This window comes from Haliaeetus albicilla, chromosome 14 (assembly GCF_947461875.1).
Source record: "Haliaeetus albicilla chromosome 14, bHalAlb1.1, whole genome shotgun sequence".
Lineage (NCBI taxonomy): Eukaryota > Metazoa > Chordata > Aves > Accipitriformes > Accipitridae > Haliaeetus > Haliaeetus albicilla.
This window is the reverse complement of record NC_091496.1, coordinates 14281714-14306913: the sequence shown is the minus strand read 5'-3', so window position 1 is coordinate 14306913 and position 25200 is coordinate 14281714. Positions and strand designations below refer to the sequence as shown.

The following is a 25200-nucleotide window of genomic DNA, read 5'->3' as shown; positions in this document are numbered from 1 at the left end:
GCAATTCCAGGGGCTCCAGTGCTGTCTTGGTGAATTGTCACTGCCGTAAGGAGAATGATGTGGTTGCTGCTGGCCCTGAGAGTGAGTCTGGTGGGAGCAGATGTCTGGTGTGATAACAGGGTGGTCCTTTGTCACGTTTGTCACTGGTTCAAGACCTATCAATTGGTGCGTCTGATGTTTGGCTCCTGGGACACATATTAAGGTTTGCAAAATGGAAAGATTCAGAACAATGCGATATTTTTGGTAAGTTTTATAAGAGTTGCTCATATGGATGAGATACTCACCAGCCAAATACAATAACAGTAAAAAAAAAAAAGTGAGGGCAAACCAGGGACAGCTGGTTTTCTGTAAGACAGTAGACTGGAATACATTGCTAAAATAGACCTATGAAAAGCTAGTACAGAATGAAGGTATCAGCCTAACAGGTTTCTATAAAGAAAAACATAAAAGTTGCTATTATAAAACATTCTGGGGCTGTTAGGAAAACATTTAAAATGGATTTTGGCTTAAGCCTTTGAAAGGAGATTTTTTTCTTCCTCTACATTTCAGCAACACAGTAGCTTATTAGCATTTTCTATTACTGCTGGTCCCTGTTTACTGTTACTAAATCTACTTGCCTTGGAGCACTTACTACCCTGTTGCTCTCTATGGAGCACTTAAGACTTCAGCTTTAAATTGTCCTCTCATCCTTCCCGACAGTGGCTACCCCTAAAACGACCAACACGCTGCAGACCAGGGTCTCACCACCCCCACCCCCCTGACTCATGCAGCCATATCACACATTACACAAGGGGCTTATTCAGTGTCTTGGGGAATTATGCAAATGAAACGGGATATTCTCCTCCCCATGCACCACAATTTCCATATGTGTAACTCCTGTTAGGTTTAATGAGACTGGCACTCATAAATCCCTGAGATGAAATTATACCCCTAAGTGGGTTCTAACAAAAGGCTGCTCAAAAGTTTTAATCAATCCCTTAAAAGTAGAATATTAAAGGAGAGATTAAGCAAAAAAAATTCGCTCTTTCAGAGCAAATTTTCGTAAATCTGTACATTAGGGGTTCAGTCCTGCAAACCTGTGTTTCTAGCGAATTGTTCGCTTCAGTAAGTATTCAAAAAGTGTGAACATAAAGCACAGCTCTTGTTAGCACCTAAATGACCTAACCTGATCTGCTTCATACCTGGATCCCAAATTGTGAATGTATTTCAAATGTGAACTTGCAATAAATTGTTATTTTCAGAACTATAAAGAAAACATATTTAAATTTTATATATGTAGCAAAAGGTTATAAAACCCGTACTTTTTGTCTCAAGTCTGAGTCACTTGAGCACAGCGGTACCCCCACAGGAATCAGATTGCTGTATTCAGGCTCTAGTTGGCTCCTGACCACAAAAGGAGTTATGGATTTTAGTGACAGACTTTATTAAGTTGTTATGCACTTAACTGTTCTTTTTCTGCTGTTCTTTATTAGCCTGTGGATGGTATTTTCCCCAATGTGGCATATGCTGAAAGGGTTTATTATTTAATAACAAAGCAGTAACAATAATAGTGAAATAAACAAGACTTCAAGAAAGATAAAGGTAATATATTGCCGGTGGAAGAATGCATCTGACGGTTGCTGGTCTTTTCTTTCTTCATACTATTTAATAATTTATCAAACCATCCTGACCCTTAATTGATCACAAGGGCTACCAAGTGCTTTAGCAGTCTGTTACATTCTATCAAACGAGATGTGTTTTCCCTGTGAAGCAGAATGAAATCATTCCCCAAAAATCAATCAGCAACAGCATATTTTAGCTAGGTGGGTGCAGTTCACTTAGGGCCAGATTCTGCACCTTTACTCACTTTGAAAGGAACTTGCACGGGTAATTCAGTTGCCTTTAACTGTCTATTTGCTTGAGTAGAAACTGCATAAGCTCATAATTGTACATTTGTGTTCATGTTTTAGAAATTATAATTACTAGCTCCAGATATTTCTTTATTCCCAACAGTCCTTTCAAACACAGACTACTGATGTATTTCTTAAACATATATTTGTGAAAAAACCTTGATTTTCTTCCTACCACTAGTTCTCCACAGAATTTTAAGACTTACATTTCGGAGTCCTGAAAGGGGTTCATAACAGTTTAAGGATGTTGCTCAAATATTCTTCCAGTAACTAAAACCAAACTATTATTGCACTTGCTATATCATTCAGGGAAAACATGTATTTAATTTTAAATGTGTTTAAAAGTAAGGATCAAAAAGGTCCTTTAAACATCCAAAGAGACTTAGGACAAAGGGAGGTGACTAGCTCTGAAAATGTGGTCTGAAAGCTGCAGCTCCAGCAGCTGTAAAATGCACTTGGTGTCTACATATATTCAGTGAATAGATTTTAGCCTAAAAACTTCCTTAGGGCCTGCACTGGGATTTCTCTGAATTCAGGTCTTGCCAGCTACCTGCCCAACTGTGCCACAGCCTCTGTTGCTCCTCAAATGATGTGGAGAGGCACATGGCTTTCCCTTCACTTGCAGGACAACCCCAGTTCTGCGGTGGTCCTGGAGACCTCTCCTACAGGGACTTTACTAAAAAGCCAGGTTCCTTGTTAGTAGCCACCAAGCTATGTCACTTGTCCCAGCACTCTTGCATCTGACTAGTGCAGTCTTATATGCAACAGGAGAGTGGGAGGACCTCTATATGCACTTAATCTTCAGCTTCATAGAGAGGATGTGCTTCTGGGAAGAAGAGACTATGGGCATAAGCTCTCTGCCAAAGTGATTGCTTTAAGTGATAGATTATTATAAAAAATGTGACTACCAACATCTCTCCATTTTGAAAAAAATTAATTGTCCTACATACCCTCTCAGAACAAGTCCCTGGTGCTGCATGGAAGAAGCAAGCTGCAGGCTCTGGTTTGGCTGCTTTAGCATGGATTCAGCACGGGAGGTGTATTCTGGCATAGTCCCATTTGCATCACTCCCTGCTTCGTAACACCAGGCAGAACTGTGCTTAGCTTGTGGGTTTATGGATCACCCTTCGAGATGCTAGAGCCTGGGTGGAGAACATAGGTCCCCACCTCTGTTTCCTATGGGAAAAGTGTGTTCCTAGGACTAGGTACTTCATTTTTACATAATGCAAAATCTAATTTGAAGGTGTCTGTTTGTGACTTAAATTTATTATCTACTAATCAGGAATGATTACTTTCCCAAAGATCCCAGGGTGATTTCGTTACTTACAGCTCTATTTTCTTGGTATTTCATCAATATTTCATGTTTGGCATTTTGCTGTCACTCATGCATAACTTTGAAAATGGAAGCATGGTGTAGGTAATCAGTTTAGAGGCAGCAAACCCCAAATGTGGTTATTCATTTTACACCTGTATTTAACATTAACCCTCTCCTTTAATATCATACTCAATTCATATAATAAATAGGAAATAGTAGACTACTTACCGTCTGGTTCAGTGCTGGGAAGTCTATTGAGACTTAGCCTCGATGAAGGATTTACCAAGGACCTTGACACGCAGATGAGCTCCTTGTATAAAGTTCTGGTTTAGGAAACTGTTTTCTAAGGAGGATACGTAAAAAGGATACGTCATGTTGTAATAAGGAACATTACATAGTTACCACATGTAAGTCAGGACAATTACAGATACACATTTCTCAGACTTAAAAAGCAGAGAAAGATGTGAATCTTACTGCATTTATCTGCACCATTAGATGCTTCCCAAGCTCTGCCAGTAGAAAAGATCATCTTTTAGCTTCCAGGGGCCCAGCTGGGAGAATAGTTCCTATCCTCTATAGCTCTCCCTTTTGGAGAAGCTACAGAACAAAGTGAGAGTAATAAAAGGAGTTCAGGAACTGCACTTGCAGTTGGCCATTTATGGACCACCTAAACCAGCATTGTCACATGTCACTCACCTTCCTGTATGCCACCTTATAAAAGAGGCAAAATATTTCCCTGCATTAGCTGCTACACCCCTATTAGTGATTCTGATTATCAATAAGATCATTTTCCACATGTAAAGGTTGAAGCTATGTATTTGTCATCCGACCTTACCTAAGATTTTCCATTCAATAATTTTTCTCTGTCCTTAGATTTCTTGTATTTAATCTATCTCTTGAAATCTACCTCTTCACATAGAAGTTCTTTGATTCAGTGACTGTAGATGGTGCATCAAATAGGGCTAAGCACATTTTTAAAAGTTTACACAATAAAAACAGCTGCTGAGTTAAATCTTGAGAGGGACTGAGCACGTCTAGTTCCTCTCCTAGGAGTGCTGTTGGCAGGTACAAAGCATGTCTGGGATTTGAATGATTATACTGAGAGTCCAGAAGCCTCAGAAACTTTAGGGGATGGAGAATCTAGAAAGTGCAGATGTCTGAAACACGTCAGTATGATGAGTGTAAAAAACAAGGGGAAAGGAGTTCAGAGAGATGTTAACCGCATCTTTGCGTGTAGCACATTTTAGAGCTGTGGATGTGCAGCTGTCACAAACCTTCAAACATTTCAGTATTCAATAAATCACATGGAAACACTTGATTATTTGCAGAAGTGTTTATAGACCTTTATACAGACAGATCTTAAAATTTTACCTTAAGATTATTACTTTTGTAAACACTAGACTTGAACGTATATAGTTGCACTGGTCAACAGGACGTGAGAGGGGATGCCTATAGAACAACATTGACCTGAGCCAAGCACCTTAAATGAAGGCACGCTCTGTCTTTGAAACTGTCTGAGGTACATACAGGATACAGTTTTGTTCTGAGAACTGTTATATAATCAGGCTTGTCTTGTATTCATTTCATTTTTTGCAGCAGAACACTGTTTCACATTTGTCCTTCGATTTGTTATGGGGCAAACATGCAGTCTGGGAAGCAGCTTGCCAGGTTGGAGAGGGGATGGAGGAGAAGGGAGGAGTTGCCTTCCATAGCAGAGGACTGCAAAAAGACTGGAAGCGAGAGGGGGAAATAACATTCTTTATCCTTAATTTGAGGAGTTCTAGGTATCAGTTGCATTGCTTCATTTGTGCCATTTTTATGATTTTTATGTTCACCTTTTCAGTAGGGAACTTTGGGGTTTAAGCATCAAAAATATTTTTTAATATCACTTTGTCACTCACTGACACTTCAGTACTTAATTATTGTGAAATGTTCTGAAGGCTCTGAACTCCAAAATGGAGTTGATGTACCCAGTAAAGGTCTAGCAGATGAGGACTGGTTGGTTTTATTATAAAAATTATCACAATAAATTATTAATAAAATATAAAGATAAAATGGTGATAAAATGAAAAAATTGGAATTTTGAATATTCTCAGTGCAATTCATTGACTTTTTTTCTGAAAAAAAATGAATGAGTTGGTTTTTTTCATTGTTTAGAATTTATTCTAGTCACTGCAAAGTTGTTCTTTTTTTAAACTGTAAATCAAAGGAAAAAGAAATTCTCCACAGATGTTGTATGTGTTTGATGTATTAGACACATTTTTGCAGTCTACTGCCTGAAACCTAGGGAACTCATTAACTCACAAGTTGCTGCCAAAGAGGGAAGCAATCACATTTCCCAAGCTGGTGTGTCTGTCCCCCGGCTGGGGGATGTGGTAGGGCAGTCTTTGTCCTCCCATGTATTTGTCTGGCTCTGGAGAAGGGGGGATTTCTTCAAACTGAAGGGCTGTTCCTGTTTCTCCCCAACAGCATCTGTTATTTAATTAACCTGATAAAGTCTGTATCTCGCTCTGTTTCCCTTTGTGCAGGCAGAGATGATGATAGATGAGAGCTGGTGCTCCGCATCAGTCCCAGAGACCCCGTCCCACATCCCTGGCTTTAGCACAAACTTCAGAGAGGGACAAGACCCACAACTTTGGGAAAGCAGCAGAGTTCCCACCTTTCACCCTCAGCAAAGCAAAGCAGTTGCCTAAACACCACTCACCCTGCAAGAGGCCTTTCTGGGCATATTTTTGGACACATCTGTCTCAGCAGGGCAGACTAAGTAGACTTCAGCAGTGAGACCAGGGCAGTGAGCCTGGGCACCAGTCAAGTGGTTTTCTTTGAGGATGTTAATGCCACCCCTCCCAATTAGCCAAGGAAGGCAAACAAAAACTTAAAATGTCGGTACAGCATGGCAAGAGATGGCCAAACCTGATCTGCATCTAGTGTCTTGCAATAAACAAGAGTCAGTAAAATAATATCTCCCTGGATTTCCTTACTACTGCTCTCCAGAAAAGAGGCTCCACCTATGGGAGCCTGAGCCTTCTCTGTGGCCATCCTGACCCAAGAGGCTTTAGCATTGCTTGGAGATTTGAGCTGAAAGGTGTAACTGTGTGAATGATGGAAAACCTCATGTGTATGTTTCAGTGGGGAACTAACCGAAAAACCCTGGGTGAGAAGGTTGTGGTCGTTTGTAAAAGATACAGGCATCACTTCCATCACCCGCTGCCTCCTGTCATTCCTGGGATAGATTACTTAAACTCACTGTGGCTTCATTTTCCCCACCGCCAAGTTGAAGCTGGTTTAGAATTTAATAGCCCTCAGGATAAATAACATATATAACCCTGAGCTATAGTCTGTGATGCTCACCAGTACCTGAATGGGATTTCAGATGTTACTTTTGATCTATAAAATGCTAAACGGTTTGCAAGACAGCCCCCCTCCTTGCACGGTGCTGCTAGCATGGCAGTACCTGGAGAGGCACCAGGTGGAGCAGCGTGTTTGCATTAGGAAGGATTCATCCCCCTCCTTAGTGGAAATCTCTTGCTTGCAAACTCCTTCCACCTCTGGATCTGTGAGGAGTTAAGAGAAATTGCTGGGTTCACATTACAGAAGAACTGCCATGAAAAACACCTGTAGAGGATTCTGAGAGGCAGATATGGGTTTTATTTTGTTGTTGTTTGAATTGCAACAAGTAAATATAAGAAATACCAGCCACTATAAACTTTCTGAGATACAGTCACCCAACAGCTAACAGTGACCTTGTTCAGCCCAGAGGTACCTGCTACCATTCGCTTTTCCTTTTTATCCTATTAGCAATGTTTCAGCCCATGTCACTATTTTCTGAACTGAAGGTTCAATATTTGAAGTAACCTGGAACAAGGCATTTCCTTCTGGTAAGTGCATTCAAAAGAATAGTTTCAACATTTACTATTTAATGTACTAGGATTAAAGGTGTAGTAATCCACTCAAGTAAGATTGCCCTACTTTAAGGCAAAGAGTGTTAAACAAACAACCAAGTTTGTACTAATTTGTATGAAACTACAGAAGGGCTCTGAGGGGGAGAAGATTGCTATATGATACTGGTTTTTTTAGTTAAAAAACACAGTTCTTTTGTCTAGTGATGAACTGCAGTGAATTCCAGAGGGAGGGATTAATAGATGACATTTACATTCTTCCATGTATTAGAGGCTGATTAGAAAAAAAAAAAATCAAAGGCATGTATACTGGTAAAACTACTGAAGGTTGCTGCTTTTATTTCAGATCAGAAGAAGAGTTCATGAATCCAAAGCCCCTCTGTTGTTCCAAACAGGCGTGCCTGTCTACTATAAGATAACACCTTTCTCTAAAAGCTTCATTTTCCTTATTAAAACATGGCATTTTTCCTTCAGGTTTTATTTTCTTTTACATCTGTAATGGGTGTTGTCGTGGTTTAAGCCCCGCCGGTAACAAAGCATCACGGAGCCACTCGCTCACTCCCCGCCCGGTGGGACGAGGAGAAAATATAAAGAAAAGCTCGTGGGTTGGGAGGGATCACTCACCACTTACCGTCACGGGCAAAAGACAGGCTTAACTTGGGGAAGAAGCAAAATCAATTTAATTTACTACCAATCAAATCAAAACAAGGATACTGAGAAGTAAACCCAAACCTTAGAACACCTTCCCCCCACCCCTCCCTCCTTCCCGCCTCACCTCAGCTCCACTCCCAGTTCTTTCTCCCTCCTCCCCCTCAGCGGCGCAGTGGGACGGGGAATGTGGGTTGGGGTGGGTTCCTCACCCCTTGTCTCTGCCGCTCCTTCCTCCTCAGGGGGAGGACTCCTCACTCCTCCCCTGCTCCACCGTGGGGTCCCTCCCACGGGAGACAGTCCTCCTCGAACTTCTCCAAGGTGACTCCTTCCCACGGGCTGCAGTTCCTCACAAACTTCCCTGGCATGGGTCCTTCCCGCGGGCCGACCTTCAGTCACAGACTGCGCCAGCGCGGGCTTCCCCAGGAAGCGGCGGCCATCTTGGGGGGCATCCACCCCCCTGCTGCGGCGTGGGCTCCTCTCTCCCCGGGCTGCAGGTGGGCATCTGCTCCCCCGCTGCCCTCCGTGGGCTGGGGGGACACAGCCTGCCGCCTGGTCTCCCCACGGGCTGCGGGGGCAGCCCCTCCTGCCCTCCTTCCTCCCTGCCCTCGGTATCCGCAGAGGGGTTCCTCTCCCATCCCAATCCCCTCCTGGCTGCAGGTTCCCCCTCTGAAATCCGCTCTCCCAGAGGCGCTACCGCCGTCGCTGACGGGCACGGGCTCGGGCTCGGGCTCGGGCCTGGGCCTGGGCCGGCTCCAGCTCCCAGCCAGGGAAGCTTCCAGCAGCTTCTGACTGCTGTCCCCGGAACCCCTTCCCCACCACCAAACCCCTGCCACACAAACCCAATATAGGTGTAAATCAGGTGATGGAATAACATTGATTTATAGCAGCTGTGATCCAGCTCCTCCTTAAAAGTGCAAATAATTCCCCTGGTATTGGTCTCATGAAGAACAGCAATAAATATATTGAGCCTTGTAGTAAATACAAAGTCAGCCTTGGCTTAAGCAAAGGCCAGCTCCAGTGTTTTCAATGTCATTAATTCTAATTACTCAGTGGTATAGTCTTGTTTGGTTTTTTCACTCTGTGTTGCCATGATGAAACACATGGCAGATGTATTTCTTGGTCTGTTAGCACCCTGTAATAAGCCATTAACATCTTGCTGTTTATCTCCCTTGTGTCTTTCTCATAGGAATTATGTCTGACCACCAGTTTGGAAACCAGTTTATGTGCAGTGTGGTTGCATCGCACGTGAGCCATCTCCCAACTACAAACCTCAGTTTTGTTTGGATTGCTCCACCTGCGGGGACAGGCTGTGTCAACTTCATGTACGTATACACGCAATGCCTCTGAGAAGATAATCAGTCACTTTGGAGATAATGAAATGATCTAACCTGCTTGCACTAGGACCTTATGGATTAAGGAGTCAGTTCTGCAAAGTGTAGATTTTAATAAGAATACTGAGTTCTTCCTAGCTGAAAAGTTTCTGTGCTCATTAGGGCTTTATATTTCAAAGCCTGTTGGAAGGAGATAGTGTTTTGTAATGTAGCATACCATCAGAGAAATGGTGTACAAGTGCATCAAGCCTAGCTTTTCAATAGAAATTGATTCCTCTTAGTTATTAATCATATAATTGATTTTTTTAAGTATACATCACGTTTGCATTGACTTAATTTTTTATCTGTTGCATTTAATAAGAGTTAGAACATCACGCAGATGTATTACTCAGATTGTAAGCATCAACACAAAATACAAGTATTCAAGAGTAGCCATACTCAGGTATTTACTGTTCCTTATAATAAACACTTTTAACTTCTACTTAATTCAGCTAGTTTACAACCTGGAAGAAAAACACGAGGTTATTCTTACAGGGTTTTTTGGTAATTTGTTTTAAAGACCGAAGTCATCATATGATGATTTAGTACCATATAAAGCGCTAACAAAATACACAGCTTAATGTGAATTATTAGAATATATATTACTATGTTTTACCTTAAAGTAATTTCTAATTATTTGTCCCAAAATTTTGCTAGATCAGATCTGAGAGAGAAAACACACCTAGAATGGAGTTGAAAGTAGAAAATTTTTCAAGTTTGACCCATTCGTAGGAAAAATGTCAGGCTGCTCCCTAATTAGATAAGTAAACAGTTGCAACATTTCAGTGTGCGAGACATTTTCTGTGTTCCTGTGACTGTCCTGTTTGGCAAAACAAATCCTCTTCTGAGTATTATTCCCTTTCTATCTATACCGGGAATTTGCAGGTAAGTGCCCCAGAAAATCAGGTTGTTTTAGTGTTTAACACCTTGTAAAAAGTAAAAAGTGACTGGCTTTTTTGAGAACATAAGTTGCTGATGGTGAACACAGTACCTGTTGATTGATTGATCTGTGTTGTTGATATTTTCCTTTTCCTACATAATGCATTTTTTTTTTGCCTATACTATTACGGTATGTTATTTATTAGCTGCAATGACAATGTCAAGACATTTTTATTTCTAGCTCTCTTTTTCTTCTAAATGTCTAACAATAAATTGGGGAAAAAAATTAGTTTTGATGAGTGGTAACTAACTTCTGAGAATGTGTTTGTTTCTCATTAGCTTCTAGAATGTACCAGAGAAGCTGTTTACAATATTTAAGATTCCCATTCACTATTTGACAAAAGACAAATTTGATGAAATATTTGAGGAAATATTGTCACTGTTTTACTTAAATTCTGTGTCAGAAAAGTTAGCCTCATAAAATAGTTTTATATAACTCAAGGAAATCTGTCAGCTATGTTTTTTCTGTGGAAAATCTGTGAATTCTATCCTTCCTTTAATTTCTCTCTAAAAGTAGTTTCCTTTGTTGATCAAGTTGTAGCAGCTAAATTTTGTTCTTTGAGCTGCCTGAGAAAAATGAGATATGAGAAGTGCATTTTCTCTGCATACTCTTGCTTACTCCCTTTCTTTCTCGGACTTTTGTTTTTCCTGGTATTCAAGAAATAATTGTTGGTCGTAGCTTGCACAGTGACTGTGAATGTATTTATTTATCTGAGATGTGACCTTCCATTGCGAGTTTTGAGGTCAGTTTATAAACAGTTATTAATTTTCCTGTGACTGATTTTTTTTTTCAATGGTTTTGAATTGGTTGTTTTTGTTCATGTTTGTCATTGTTGAAGAGCTGACAAATAGCTCTATAGAAATACAAATACTACTATGACTGCCGATTCCCATTTAAGTGAAATTAAAGGGACATTTTCTAAGGCAATGAGTGCTTGCCTATCTTGAAATCAATGGAAGGTTCGTCATTGGACTTCAGTAGAAACAGAGTTAGGTCGGCACCAAACAATTTTGGAAATCCAACCTGTAATTCCCTGTTTGTATAAGCCATAATGCACCACTTCAGCATTAGCACCTCTTCAAAAATGGTGTTGTTTGCACTATGTTAGTAAAGTCCTTAGCCATGCTGCAGTGTGCAGAACATACATAGCAGAAATCTGAATTTATTCTTGACTATGTAATTTGCAGCATGGATGTACACCTATGTATGTCAGCAGTCCGGGTGCAGAGACACCAAAACTGTCTTTCCTTGTTGTCCATGAAACTGGCAGGGCTGAGAGGTCTGCTTCTGCACTGACAAGTCCAGCAGTGCAGCTGCTCCCAGGGTCCCTGGCCCGGGTGTCCGTCAGTCTCAGTGGCTTTACTGACTGCCTCACCCCATGGTATAAGGACACTCTGTGGCTGGTACTTGTTTGTCTTTGAGGATGAGCAAAACGATGCAGTTTTATCAGTTTGGTGTCCTGTAGGACAAATTCAGACGAGAGTGGAAAGGCTCAGCTTCTCTGAAGTCAGTGTTTACTCCAGGATCCCACTTGGCTGCAGGACTTCTGGGTAAATGTGATCATCCCTTGAAGGAAATGAAGGGAGGAGGGATATGTTTTACCTCTAATCCTCCTCCTCATTTTTATTTCAGCTGCCCATGCTTCCTTGCTTCAGCTGCGTTTCGCCTGCATACTAAATCACAGGTTGGAGTAAACAAAGCTATTTTTTTGGTGTGGTGTTAGTCTGCCTGCCTTACCCAGTTCTCTGACTTCAGGATTTCCAGAGTTGGCTCTACCTTCTTCATCTTCATTTGCTCCTCTATAGCAAATAATTAACTTAAACAAGATTTTTTAACACTTGAGACTAACTACCAGTCTAGTTTAAATTTAAAATAAATTAATTTTAATTAAAGTTTAATTTAATATAAATTAAAAATATTTACAAAAGGTACCTGAATTTATAGACTCTGACAACACTGCAGTATAGGGAAGAGCTTCCTACACTGTTTGTTGCCAATACGTTTGTGATTCAGATCAGCTCATTAGTCTTTGAACTCTGTGGAGATGGATAATGAAGTTATTAATTAGCACTAGCTTTGGCGTGTGATTTTTGCAGTGTTGATACATCTCCCTGGACAATTCTTGGAAGGAACTGGACAAAGTCCACCAGGCAAATCTCCCACAGGCCAGTGCACGGCTAGAATTTATTAACTGCACGTAATATTGACCTGATCTGGCTTCCACTGGGAGCATGGACATGACACAGTGAAGTCATGTCCCTATAGACATCAGGCGCAAAATTCCTGTTCACTTCATCCATGCTTTTTGGTGTGCTCTTTTGGAGCTCAGTCCTGGAAGAGACTGAACCCCTAAGAAACAAGATTTGTGTGGTGATGCTGTCAGTCTGTCCTCCCCTGTAGCTCTTGTACCCATTAGTAACGAAATGTGACAAAGGGGTTGAGATGTCAAGATACTTAGTTTCATAAAAATCAGCAGCCAGGTAGAGAATTTATACCAGTAAATTCGGATATTCCCAGCAACAGTCCTGCCTGCTAAAGCATGCTTGTCTATAAACTGCCAGAAATTTTCCTGACATAAATTTGGCAGTTTCCAGCTACCAGCCCACCATGCATTTCCCAGGTGTGGCTAAGGAGGATGGCTCCTGGCCACGTTTGGTTTACTAAAACAGCCAGTGGTGGACATCCAAAGTACTGCTGCTGTTGCAGGAAAGGAGAGCTAGCAAAGCTTTCATCCTCTGGGATGAGGGAAACTGGGAATGCTGTGGGGAGGGATGTGGGGCTCAGTTCCACAGGGGACTCCTGCAAGGAAGATGGGCTTATTCCTGGGGATGGGAGATGCAGGGATGCAGCAAACTGGGATTCACACATTGTACAGCAGCTTGCCAGCACAGCACTCAGTTTCTTTCCTTCCCCGCTGGAAGATTCCTCATTTTTACAATTTGATGTAGTCCAGTTATTTCCATTGCACACAGCGCTGTGTCACTGCCAGGTCTGAGTATAATGTTGCCTGATAGAGATACGAACGTTTCCTTGGCTCAGCATTTCACACAGCAAGCCTCCTCCCCTGTTTCACTGGGGCAAGGGGTGGTGCAGAACCCTGCGCTCCATGGGGGAAGGTGGCTGGAGCCAACCTGCTTCTATGCAATATCAAGTAATAGCCATTTTTTTTTTACACCAATCATGTGCAAACTGTTGCTGCTTCTTCTTTTTTTCTTTTTTTGGTCAAAGTACTTTATTATGGCTAATAAATATTTAGAAGTACCCTTTTATAAAATATACTTGTAAGAGAAACACAGAAACCTGCTGGTGTCCCTGTACTACATCTCTGTGTAATCCTTTAGTGTTTTTTCACCGTAGATACCTCCAGATGAGTTGAGGAAATAAAAGCTAAAATGCATCATTTATTGCAGAATAGCTTTCTTAGCAGTAACTTAGGACTATTTTAAACAGGTATTAAGCACCAGGGGCTCCTAAGCAAGTTGCCAGGATCTGTAAATGCTCTTTACCACCAAAAAATAGTAGGTCTTCCTTTACACTAACAAGTGATTTCTCTGATTGTGTGCAAATTTGTAAAACATTGTCTTCATAATCCTTCAGCTACGTTTCACTGTTTGTAATTTCTGCTTTAAGCTCATGCTAACCTAGTTAAAGCTCAGCCGGTCGGGCAGATAATAATGGCTGTTAAGCAGGGTGGTATGCTGGGTTACATCTTAGGTTGTTAAGCCTGTTGTTTTATAGATGGCTTAACTTACTAGTATGTAAAAGTGATAAAGCTGACCTAAATTGCAAAAGCATATTGTGTCTTGATCATCAGCATCGTTTATTGCAGAAGTTTGAGTTACTGTATTAGATAGAATAGGTTGCTATAGAAATTACTTTGGAAAATAAGTATTTTTCTAATATAGCCATTTTTGCTAGTTGTTGAACAGCTGTCTTATAATAATGATTGTGTCTATACATATATTCACTCTAACCTCTATTAATAGTGGACTGGACTTCTGTAATGCTGTCTGCCTGAGTCTGTAAGGAGTGTCTAATAACCCGTGTAGGAGATGTGACCCATCACAACTGATCTTAAAATTCTGTACTTTGAGAAGTCTTTGCAAGTACTAAAAGGCCCAATCATATATTATTCGACACTAATTAGCACAGCTTATAGTGCAAATGGCTAAAAGGGAACAGGAATAGCTGTGGTGGTGTCCCCCTATGAAGACAGAGGTAAGACAGCAGTGGTTGCTGAGGCACGGCACTGCCACATCGCTTCTGAAGTTTGGGACTGAATGCTGAGGCAGACAGCTGAACTACTGAAAAACTTTCAAGAAAGGAGATGTGTTTTTCACTGAGAGTATGGCTTTTCCCATAATCACCTAATGATACAACTCCTTTCTGGGAAATTTAAAGTACCCTGTTCCAGAACTGGTCTCTTCATGCCCATGTGTTTAAGCCTGTTTCTAGGAACTGGCAACTGTGTTAATATATGAACTTGAATATCATGCTGTGCAAACACTGCAGAACATAAAGACTGTGATTTAGAGGCTTGGTTACCTATTTAAAGCATTTATAGAAAACCTATGATAATAATTATGGAAATATTGAATAAACATCCAAGAAGATTACGTGGTTTGCTATATTAGTCCTCTAGCCAGGGTGGGAAAGGGCTATATTGTCTGAAGGAACCACATTCCCCTGGTAAACCACTTAGCTAAACCATCATTTAAGACACTGTTTACTGTTTGTTTTCATTTGCTTGAAACAAATACAGAGGATTATCTTCAAGATTAAGTACACAATTATGTTTACTCTATACACAATTATAATACATACAAATATTAAAACTGGAAAGTAAACAGAAAATAGCAAATATCAGAACTGAGGTCCCTTAGGTCCCTTGTATTTATATATAATCACCCAACTCATATTTATATGGTCATGTAAGTTTTTATCCCTCATGTTCTTATGGTGAAACAGAATTGTACAATTAAATACATTGTTGTTCGTAGCATCCTAGTTGTTGCTATGATTTGCAATCTTTGCAGTCGGTTGGAGAATGTGTCATAACGCACATGTATAGACAGCCTTAGCTTTGGGGTTCTGTGAAGCACCAGCTCCCTGTTAAGTGCTGCCCTTCTCTTCCTACTCTTTATTGCAAGGTCAGGGTGAAACAGGATATTTCTTACCACTCTTTTTGGTATTGGTGTGGACCCTGTTTGAGACAAGGGTTGTACAGGCACCAAATAAGATACAGTCCTTGTTTACAGTCAGGGTAGTTCCGACATTAGCCCAGTGTTGCAGTCATTTTATTTTTCCATATTGCTTATAAATTATGCCTTGTGGAAAAAAAAATCATCAGTAATTGTTCCTTGTTGGTATGCCAGTTCAGTGGAACTATGAAGAAAAATTACTCTTTTACTTGGTTTTCCACTTCCCTGGGTAGAGGCATTGTTGTACCGTCAATCAGCATTATGTGTAACATTCTGAAAATCATGAGCCAATATTTATTAAGATCTTGGCTCTGCTCTCATGTCCCATTTTGATGTGGTGCCCGGATTACCTCCTTCATCTTCTGTGTTTGTTAATTTTCCAGTGAAATGCAAACACTGTGCATGGAATCATTGTGGCTTCTCTAAGTAGGACCCCAAGCAGCATAGACTCAACGGACTGTGCAGAATTAGATTTAGCTTGTCTATTAGTTTTGTCTGAGTTTCCTCTATTTTGTGTGGTGATAAAGCAAACAGAGATGACCAATGAGGAATTCTGGGTGTTTTCAGAAAGTTTGCTAGCAGAAGATGGTAGCACAAAGTGTACTGTGATGGTGAGTATTCAAAAAAGTTCAGAGCAAAGGAAGAAAACTGTGAGGGAGGATAGAAACTGGTTGCACCTGATTTTCCACTCCTCAAAAGGATTTTCAGTTGTTTTCAACTGGAGAAAGGATATGTAGATATCTCCAGGTAGGTATTTATGTATGAGCCGTGTGTCTGTAACTCCCTTGAGAGTTAATGGGGGTGCAGTCTGGTTCCATAGACATCTAGGGCCTGACATTCAGCTCTACATCTAGAAAGAGGTACCTGCAGGTCTAGAAGGTCTCTGTAGCTCTACTAGTTTCCTTAGGACATTCCAAGTTATTTTAGATATATTTAGACAGCTGAATCAAGCCCTAGGTCTCCACTGACCAAAATGGATCACTAGCTTCCTAGCTCCCATGTAGACCTTTATAAAGGCACCTATTTTAAGCTTTTTAAAATCTGGACCTGAATCCCACCCAGACTCAGCTGCCTAAACATAAGCACCTTGTGCCAAATTAAGAAAACAAATTTTTCATGCCCACCACCCTCAACAGTCAGTAGTTTTGTCTGCGTCAAGAATTTCCAATGAGCAGGCTGCTTGACAGTTGAAATCTGCTGAAGGGTATGAATAAAAGAGGCAACTTTGTAAAGTTCATAAAATCTTGCAATTTTTTTTCCTTTTTTCCTTGGAGGTAAAACCTGTTGTTTAATATTCTCTCAGATCTCTGATACTCCTACTAAAAGCCCAGTTTAATGAGAGGAATATTCAGTTTTCACATTTTCTCCAAGTTTGCAGACAATGGGCCATTTGCTATTTTAGGCTTCTCATACTGTGTAGGTGCAAGAAAAGCAGAACCAACAAAGCTAGGAAGAATGGGTATGTGAACATTTACTAAAAATAAAAGCACATGAAAACTCTATTGATAAGTTAGTTGGACTTAATTCAAAAGATGAGCAAAAACCATAAAATGCTATTTTCATCAACATTGTGTAATGCCAGAATAGAAACTGCAAGATGGTACAATATTAGGATGGTTTATTTTCTTTGTATGATACGAATTTAATGTATCACATACTGGTAATGTATGATAGCAGAAGGCAGCTCAATATAGCCTTTGGCTACTCTGTTAAGATTTTGGCGTGGTTCCATATAGGACTCTGGCTCCTCCTGCATGAAATAAAATGAAATTCAGTCATTTTCTACTGGTATTATCTAAATAATAAAACAATCATGGTGAGAATTACTTACCTTCTTACATATGTTCATTTGGCAATTCTAGAAGCAGAAATTAGATTTTACTTTCTTCCCTTTCTAAGCAATGTACCCATTATTTTGTGCATGAGGCCATCAATTCACAATCCACAGTACAGTTATCAGTAGTTGTGTTTAAAATTCACTCTTGAACTTTGTTTTTCTCTCTCTGAAATTTAACTTCAGGGTTATTTTTGAGAGCATGTTTTAGTTCATCAACAACATAAATCTTTGTTTCATTCAAAGACACGCTTTGTCGTTCCCTTTTCTCAAGATGGCTTAATTTTGAAAACATGACTAGACTATAAAATATATTACACACGCTCCCATCAGTTTGCTTCCACTAGAAGGTTTTCCTGTGTAACAGAGGAATTGAATGAAATATCTTCTGGCTGCTAATAATTGATCAATAATAAACCCATCAAAATGACAGCCTAGAAGAAGTATGCTTAATGAAATAGGCACAAAACAGTTTTTGTGAATTCTTTTGGAAACGTTGGTTATATGAAAAGTGAGCAATAAACATACATGGAACCATTCTATAGGGGTGAACATATAGTGCATAAAAACACGAGTACAGGCAAAGGCAGAGGACAATTGTAAGAGATGTTTTAGGAAGCTGAATTTCAGTACTGCAGACAAGCCCATACGACTGGACACTGTGTCTGCATTGAAGCCCTTTGTAGCTGTGGAATGTCCCCTGGGTTGACTGAGAGAGTCTGATCATTTCAATGCCACCTCTCAAGTAGATAATACAAGAAGTGTCCAGTGCATGAATGAGTTTGAGATAAGTGTATTGTCTTTATACTTCTTTGGGAAGCACTTCTTGCAAGGGACTATTACTAAATAACTTTGTGAAGAGCTCAATACTGCAGGATGCCGAGCACTGGCCTTGATCCAGCAGAGCAATCATGCGTGTCCATGCTGTCATCAGGGCACAGACAACACTTTTTGTATTTTTTAAAATTCATGCCTTCAGGTTACTTGTTTGAAATTTTGCTTTGTTTGTGTACACAGCTGAGGACATACAAGGATGCTCTGTCTGTATTCTCAGTTCAAACAAATTAACTTTCCTCACCTTGTTTGTTTGGATGAACTATAATAGAGTGATCTACAAAGTATTATGTAGACATGCAGTAATATTCAGCAAGTCTTCATGTATGTGTATAAAATGTGAAAACTTGGATATGATGAATGTGAAAATCCAATAAGACAAAAAAAAATTCTCCCTTTTTCTGTACTACGATAGTCTCCTCACATCTAGTTCTAGCAAAAGTTTAAAAACAAAAATGAAAGAAGCCCTATACTTGAAGATATAAAAAATGTTAGATCAGCTTTTGCTGCCCACATGCTGGGAAAATTTGGATTTGAGTATTCAGAATGACCATGATCTCAAGCTAGCTGACAGAGTGAACTCTAAAACATGTCTCAATTATTGTTTAAACTGTACTTAACAATAGGGTGTATCCCTACCTTCTCAGTTTGAGAAACTCAAATCTGTAATTAATATTTAGATAATTCTTATCTGTGGATATAGAATGAAATATAATTCAATCTATTTATAATTATAAATTATAAAATATTATAATAGTATTATATATAAAACATTACAGAATAAATAATAAAATACAATAATCCTTCTATAACCTCAGTATATACATTATACAAATGTCATCAGAATGGAATTATACTAGGAAAATATTTGATAGTATCTGTCTTTATCTGATTTTTTTACAGTAGTCACACATGACAGTTAATTCTTTTGATATCATTCAGAATACAAACATTGCTTATATGCAGTGGTCTGTACATGATCATATTGTGGTCTATATATGTTCATGAACTCTGTCCTCCAGAGCCAAAGACCCCTAAGGTCAAGAGAGCTCCAAAGCTTGCAGAGGTTTCTGCAAGGGGTCAGAACTACACACCACCGCGGACACAGGCTGGAACTGCCCTGCCCGGCACACACAGGTCTCGTGCTGAAAAGCAACCTGCTCCCTTTGCCTGTGCAAAGGGGACTGCTTTGGGACAGCCCTCTCTCCTGCACTAACTTTAAAACCCCTTCCTGCAATTCCCAGCTTCGTCCCTTCCTCCCAGCCTCTCCCCAGCCCTGGTCCCTCAACTTAGCTTTCAGAGGGCCGAGGGTCTGAATCCATTATCCAGAAAAACCACACGGGCTAACTGGGATATTCCTGCAGTCGCCAGGCTCCTCTTCATCATCTGCAGGTGAAAAAAAAAGAAAAAAAACCAAAACCAAAACCAAACCTGAAAAGGGAGTAAGCATCCTGTTGGCCAAAGCCAATCATTCATTCTGCAAGGGTCTGAATCCATTATCCAGAAAAACCACATGGGCTAACTGGGATATTCCTGCAGTTGCCAGGCTCCTCTTTGTCATCTGCAGGTAATAAAAAAAAGAAAAAAACCACCAAACAAACCAAACCCGAACCAAACCTGAAAAGGGAGTAAGCATCCCGTCAGCCAACACAATCACCATTTGGCACATAAAAGAGAAAATATAGAGAGGTAAATGAAATAGTTAATAATAATTCCTTTGCTTTGTTTTTCTTCCATTCTTGACATTAGAGAGGTTGAAACCAGAATCTTTTTATAGGTCTCTCCCTTTTTCTTCTCTGTCTTGCACTGTTTGTCCTCTGGAAAAATGGAAGTAATTCCTGAATGGGAAACTCCTTCCTGAATCCAGTATGGCACATCTGTCTTGTCTCCTTTTCTCTTACGGCCTGGAATACACCCTTTTTGAAAATCGCTTGATAAATGGCACCATGATCAGCATGATCAGATGCACACAGCCACCCCTAGGTGAGCGCCCTCCCTCCTCTACCATGGCAATGTGGTCCTTTTGGGCAGTAGCCCACGTGGGGTCCATCTGTGTGACGAGAGAGCCATCAGATTTTAGCAGGTGTCTATTGGTAGCCTGTACAGCAATGCATTGGAAACTTCTGTCTAGCGTGGAAGTAAAAAACGTGATCTGAGAGAGAGAAGTGCAGCGTTAACTTCCAGAATTAATAAATGGTGCATCCATTTCCAAAGTCATCGTATCTACCTTAATAGCCCTGTTAAAAGGCCAGGATGGCTGTATTAAAGTGTTCCATTACTTGCGTCTTACTAGGTGTGATTAGTTGGACTGTAGCTGTGACATATCGGTGGGCCCGTGAGCTGTTTGGGGCAGAGACAGCACCACAGCAGGAGGCTTTGGTCCAGCCAACTTTCGCACATCGGCTGCTCAGCAGTTCCTGGTGGGCAGCAGCTTGGTCATGGGAACAGAAGTCTCAGACAGGTATTGGGGTGGCACCTGATCTGATAATGATGAAATAGTGATGTTGTAATGGTGGATGCCATAATAACATCATAATGACAGGGTCATCATCACAGCAGCTCTCAGAGTTCTGTTTCATTCTGGTTGTGATACAGAAGAGTTACCACCTAGGAGAAGGCTTGGCGATCCTACACTAATTCAAATAATAATAAAATTTATTTTAAGAGCAAATTATTGAAGCATTTCACATGCCATTTTCTGGCTCTTGTTGCCGATTAATGGCTGTTCTCATAACATGTATTTTACAGATACAATACCACCATAACATTATGAAATAGGGTTTTCCTAACGTGGCATTGTTTTCCTTATCGCTCTCAAGTGGCTTGGATCTTTTAGTTCTTACTAGAAGTGTAACAAATAGAACATTTTCTTTTACAGCCTTCTAAATATCCCTCTTGGCTCATCATAAGCTGTTTAGCCCAAGTAGTAATGTACATTTACTTGAGACATTTTCTGTGAAAAATGCATTTTTGAAGTCTTAAACAGGAAGCAGCTCTCCAGCAATCTCTATGATATCCCACCCAAGTAGGGAAGAGTTTAAAATAGAAAGTTTGAAGAAATGAATAATGGAGGAAAGTCAATCTCTTTGTCTTTTTTTTCCAGTATTTCACTAGTTTTGAGGTCAAATTTTGCACACGTACAACATATCAGTTGCAGTCAGGAAGCAAAAACATGCTCCATAAACTCACCCGGCTCCTATCAGCATTGGTGTTTATGCAAAGGATTATAACTGATATGAACAAATTACTTTGCAGAACCTACTTACACACTCAAAGAGCAATGTCCTAAAATACAAAAGATAAACAGTAGAAACGCCTCCAATCAATATCACAGACTGTTTTGCAAAGTAGTGAAGATGTTAGGGCCATAATTTGAATGATGGTTTTAACAAGCAAATAGAGAGAGAATATGTATGGTGAGTTAAGCTGCATAAAGCCTTTCTTCTAAATCCAGATGTAGGCATTAACTTGCATATTTGAGATGGCATGCTTATTTGCTAAGTGCAAAGATGGTTAGAAAAAGGCTTTCCTGACTGAGGATAAAAGCTGGAGTACTCTTTAATTTTGGTTATTGCCAAGCTTATTTCAACAACCACAATAGTTATTTGGCTCTATACCAAAAAGTGGCAATACAGTACTTACATGTCTATGGATCAAAATTAGATGAAAAATTGCTGTTTCTCATCTCCAAAGCCATTTGCTGCACATTTTATAGGCCTCAAGATGCCTTTTGTAATATATGATAACAGAGCCAACTGAAGCATCTGCCTGAGAAGAGATTACTTTAATTATGGACTCAATGTCCTATTTTCTGCAAGTGTTCCCCAGAGAATTTCTTACTGCAGGATGAGAGGTGTTATGATGCACATTAAAACCTACAAGTCAAACAAAAGAGGTTGTAAAAGTGAGACAAGGACACCCATAAAGTCTCCAGTCTTGGATTCAGTGGCTAAAAAAATAACTGAATGCTGTGATGATAACTTTTTAATTAATCTAACACCTGTTAAAATAAATTTCCAATAATGTAGAGAAAAAATGAATGTTAAAAAAACTTACCCTTTTTCTTAATCCTATTATGTTTTGTAAAATTGATTGATCTATAAAAGACTTTAAAATACTCATGTTTTCTTTTTAGTTTTTTTAACATAGTAGTAGTTACTAATGAAGTAATGAGAAAAATGCAGCAAAGAGGTTTCTTGTTAGCTTCTATTTTTGTAACATGCTAAGTTTCTTCTCATTAAGAATTCATTTGCCTTCCGCTGTAGTATCATTGATCACAATTAACTCACTTGATATTAAAGTGGATGTGCTCTATGCTCCTATAGAAATTCTGTGTAAATCACCATTGATTTAGCACAGTTTAATGGCTACTTAAAATATTTGTCATTCTCTCTTTATCAATTAGAAGAAAGCCTAGAGATCTTCATTACCAGCTGTTGCAATGATGAGCTAAAAGTTTTTTACACAAAATGTGATGGAAGAGCTGTAAAGATGGCTTGAAGATGCTGTGACAGCATGTGAGGTACTGGGAAACTTCCCTAGAATTTGTAAGATTGCCAAAATTAAAAGGGAGAATGACATGTTCAGAAGTTTAAAAAAAACAAACCAAAACTATTTGAAGTGCATATAAATCAGAGGGCCATATCAGATAGCATTTGGGAGAACTGCTTCTGTTCCTGTACAATTATTAGAAAGGTTTATTCTCTTCAAACAATAGATTGAAAGCAATGCTCATCCTCTATAAATAACATCAACTAACATTAGGGATTTTTCAGTTTGCTAATTATATAGTAACTGTCTTTATGGAATCAAAACTGAGTCAGAAAAGGATGTTACATAGTCAGTAATTCCCTGTCTGAATAAAGGTAGTATGGAGATTTCATAGCTTAGCAAATGGAAGAATTTAGCTAGCCATGCAGCTTCCAGCCCCAGGAGGACATCCTCTCCTGTGAACTGAATATGTCAGGTAAGGGTCACATGTGTCTCTTCATGGTTTCCAACACCATTTCAGGTGCCTGGGGAATACCTGCCCCAAGCTTGGTCTGTGCTGTCACGTAGCCTAAGCCTGTAAACCCAGTCACAGCATGACATGCTGGTGACTGTGGCTCAGAGATACCTGATCTGCATCTGCAGGATTGAAGTTGGGTTTGGAGGTTGTAGCACCTGTTCTGTCTGGGCTGTGGCTATGCTCATTAACTCACACGACATAAGCTTTAGGTAGTGGATGGAGAAAGCTTAACTACTGAAGGTGGCTTTTCGTGGAGCCATCCTGGACTAGGAGAAGCTGGAGCTCAGCTCTCTGCTGCATACGACATGGCGTGATGTCCTGAAGTCTGTGGGCTGGAACAGGTAACTGCAGAAACACATGGACTCCATCCCCATGGAAGAATTAAGGATTAAAACTCAGATCTCTTGTCTATCTGCTGGGCTTTTCCTTGTGTTTTTTTCTGACTCCTTCCTCTGGCTGTAAGAAGCTGTGCAGTGCCAGGGTTTAATGGAAGGTTTTGACTTATAAGCGAGGGGGAAAAGCCCTGCTCTGTGAAGAGATCCTTGGATCAAGGTGGGAATTGAGTCTATATTGACTGTTTCCAGGCTTGCTGCTTTGGCTTTTGGTTTGTTACTGAAAAGGTGGAGGAAAGGGTCACTAACATCCATGGTTTACTGAAGTGACTGAGGCCGCTTTGCTTGGAGCTGAATTCAGGACATTGTTGAGAGGTAGATGTGCAGGGGCATCACTGGTTGGACACCAGTGTCCCTTCTGGGAGTTTGGGCGAGTTCCTCTGCCTTCATCAGGCTGTGGAAACTACACGTGTCTGAGTCCATATGCCTAGGAAACTTTTGGTGAGGCACCCTGGTGTATCTGGAGTGGAGCTCCCTGGGCTGCTTTCCAGGGCTCATGTGCCCTACATACCACCAGATCCCCTTGCGGCATTCGAGTCATGCTGAAAGTCATGTGAAATTTCAACTGTGATGTCTGCAAGGGCAAACATTTCAGCTGTGACACTTCACCTTGCCAGCAGCCACAAAATCTGTTCGGGTATTTTCCTGCTTGCCAGGGAGAGCTGACCTTTCCTTTGGGTGAAGTGTCCAGCTTTGGAGCTACTGTCCGTTTGCTCCTGGAGCTGGCACTGTTCATCGAGGTTTTTAGCCAGAGCTTTGTGTTTTAAATACTGTGGGCAATTAGGTCATCGTTCCAATTATCTATGTGCAAATTGTTGTCTTTTTTGTTTCAAGGAGTCTATTTTGGAGTGACCTCCACACAAAAAAGGTTCTAAGAAGCTGGACCTCTGTTGTTACTTAACATGATGTAAACATCATTACTTCAGAGAATGGTGTTTTGTCTCCCAGTGGCTTTGAGCAATGGGTTTCTTACTCTGTGGAGCCTTTAACTTGTTAGGGGACTTATTTTTTTTCTGGTTGTTCTCAGCAAACAAGAGTCCCAGAGTCAAGTGAGTAAAGGGATGAAAAAGACAGCTCTGCTTCCAAGTTGGTCTTTGCACTATCAGCTAATGTTGACTGTAGCTCATGTCCCTCTCCTGCTAGCTTAGCCCGGCTGCAGCAGTCACTGCTGGGAGGTCTCTGCCCATCTGGACAGGAGGCAACAAGTGTCTGGTGGCTCCTGCCTCCTCCACCAGTAGAGATTGTCAGCTTGGTTTGCCAGGGGAAGGGAAGAAATGGACTCCCAATCCCCCCCCCCGCCTCACTTGCAAACCCACGTGAGGTGTCCCTTGACGGGGAACCACTAGTTTAGCACTGTAAGAAGTTCTCTGTGCTAACAGATGAGGAACGTCGGCTTTATTTCTTATGGGGGGGAGGGCAAATAGATCTGTAGTCAACGATGACACTGTCTTTGCTCTGAAGTACATAATTTCACTTTTTCTAGCCCATGCAAGGATTTCAGTACCATTTATTAGGGAATATGAAATGTGGTCTTGCAAATATTTCTGTGTGGCATTTTCTTTAACATAAAATTTCCTATTTTTTAATCCCTCCCCAATAATGCACAGAACATCCATGTCAGCCTTTTCTCCTTCTCACGTGGCTCATTTGTAGTTCTCCCATGGCAGCAACATACATGGCAATAGTGAAGAACTTCACAATCCTGGCAGAGCACAGCAGTCCCTGTGAGTAAGGCATGCTTCAGAAAAGCGCAAATTGTTTGATGTTAAATTTCTGAAAATGAATACCTTCCTCATTTATCTATTAGTAGATTTATTTGTGCCTTTAAACAGATGACTGTTATGATATTGAAGCCAAATTTAAATCT

General features: G+C 40.4%; 1 protein-coding gene across 2 annotated transcripts in view; it reads left to right on the top strand.

The window, feature by feature from the left end:
- Positions 1–25200, top strand: part of RELN (reelin) — a 306374-nt gene that overhangs the window by 79286 nt on the left and 201888 nt on the right. For both annotated transcript variants that reach the window (XM_069801790.1, XM_069801791.1), the window contains exon 3: positions 8941–9076. In XM_069801790.1, the coding sequence (XP_069657891.1) occupies positions 8941–9076 (136 nt within the window). The remainder of the gene's footprint in view (positions 1–8940; positions 9077–25200) is intronic.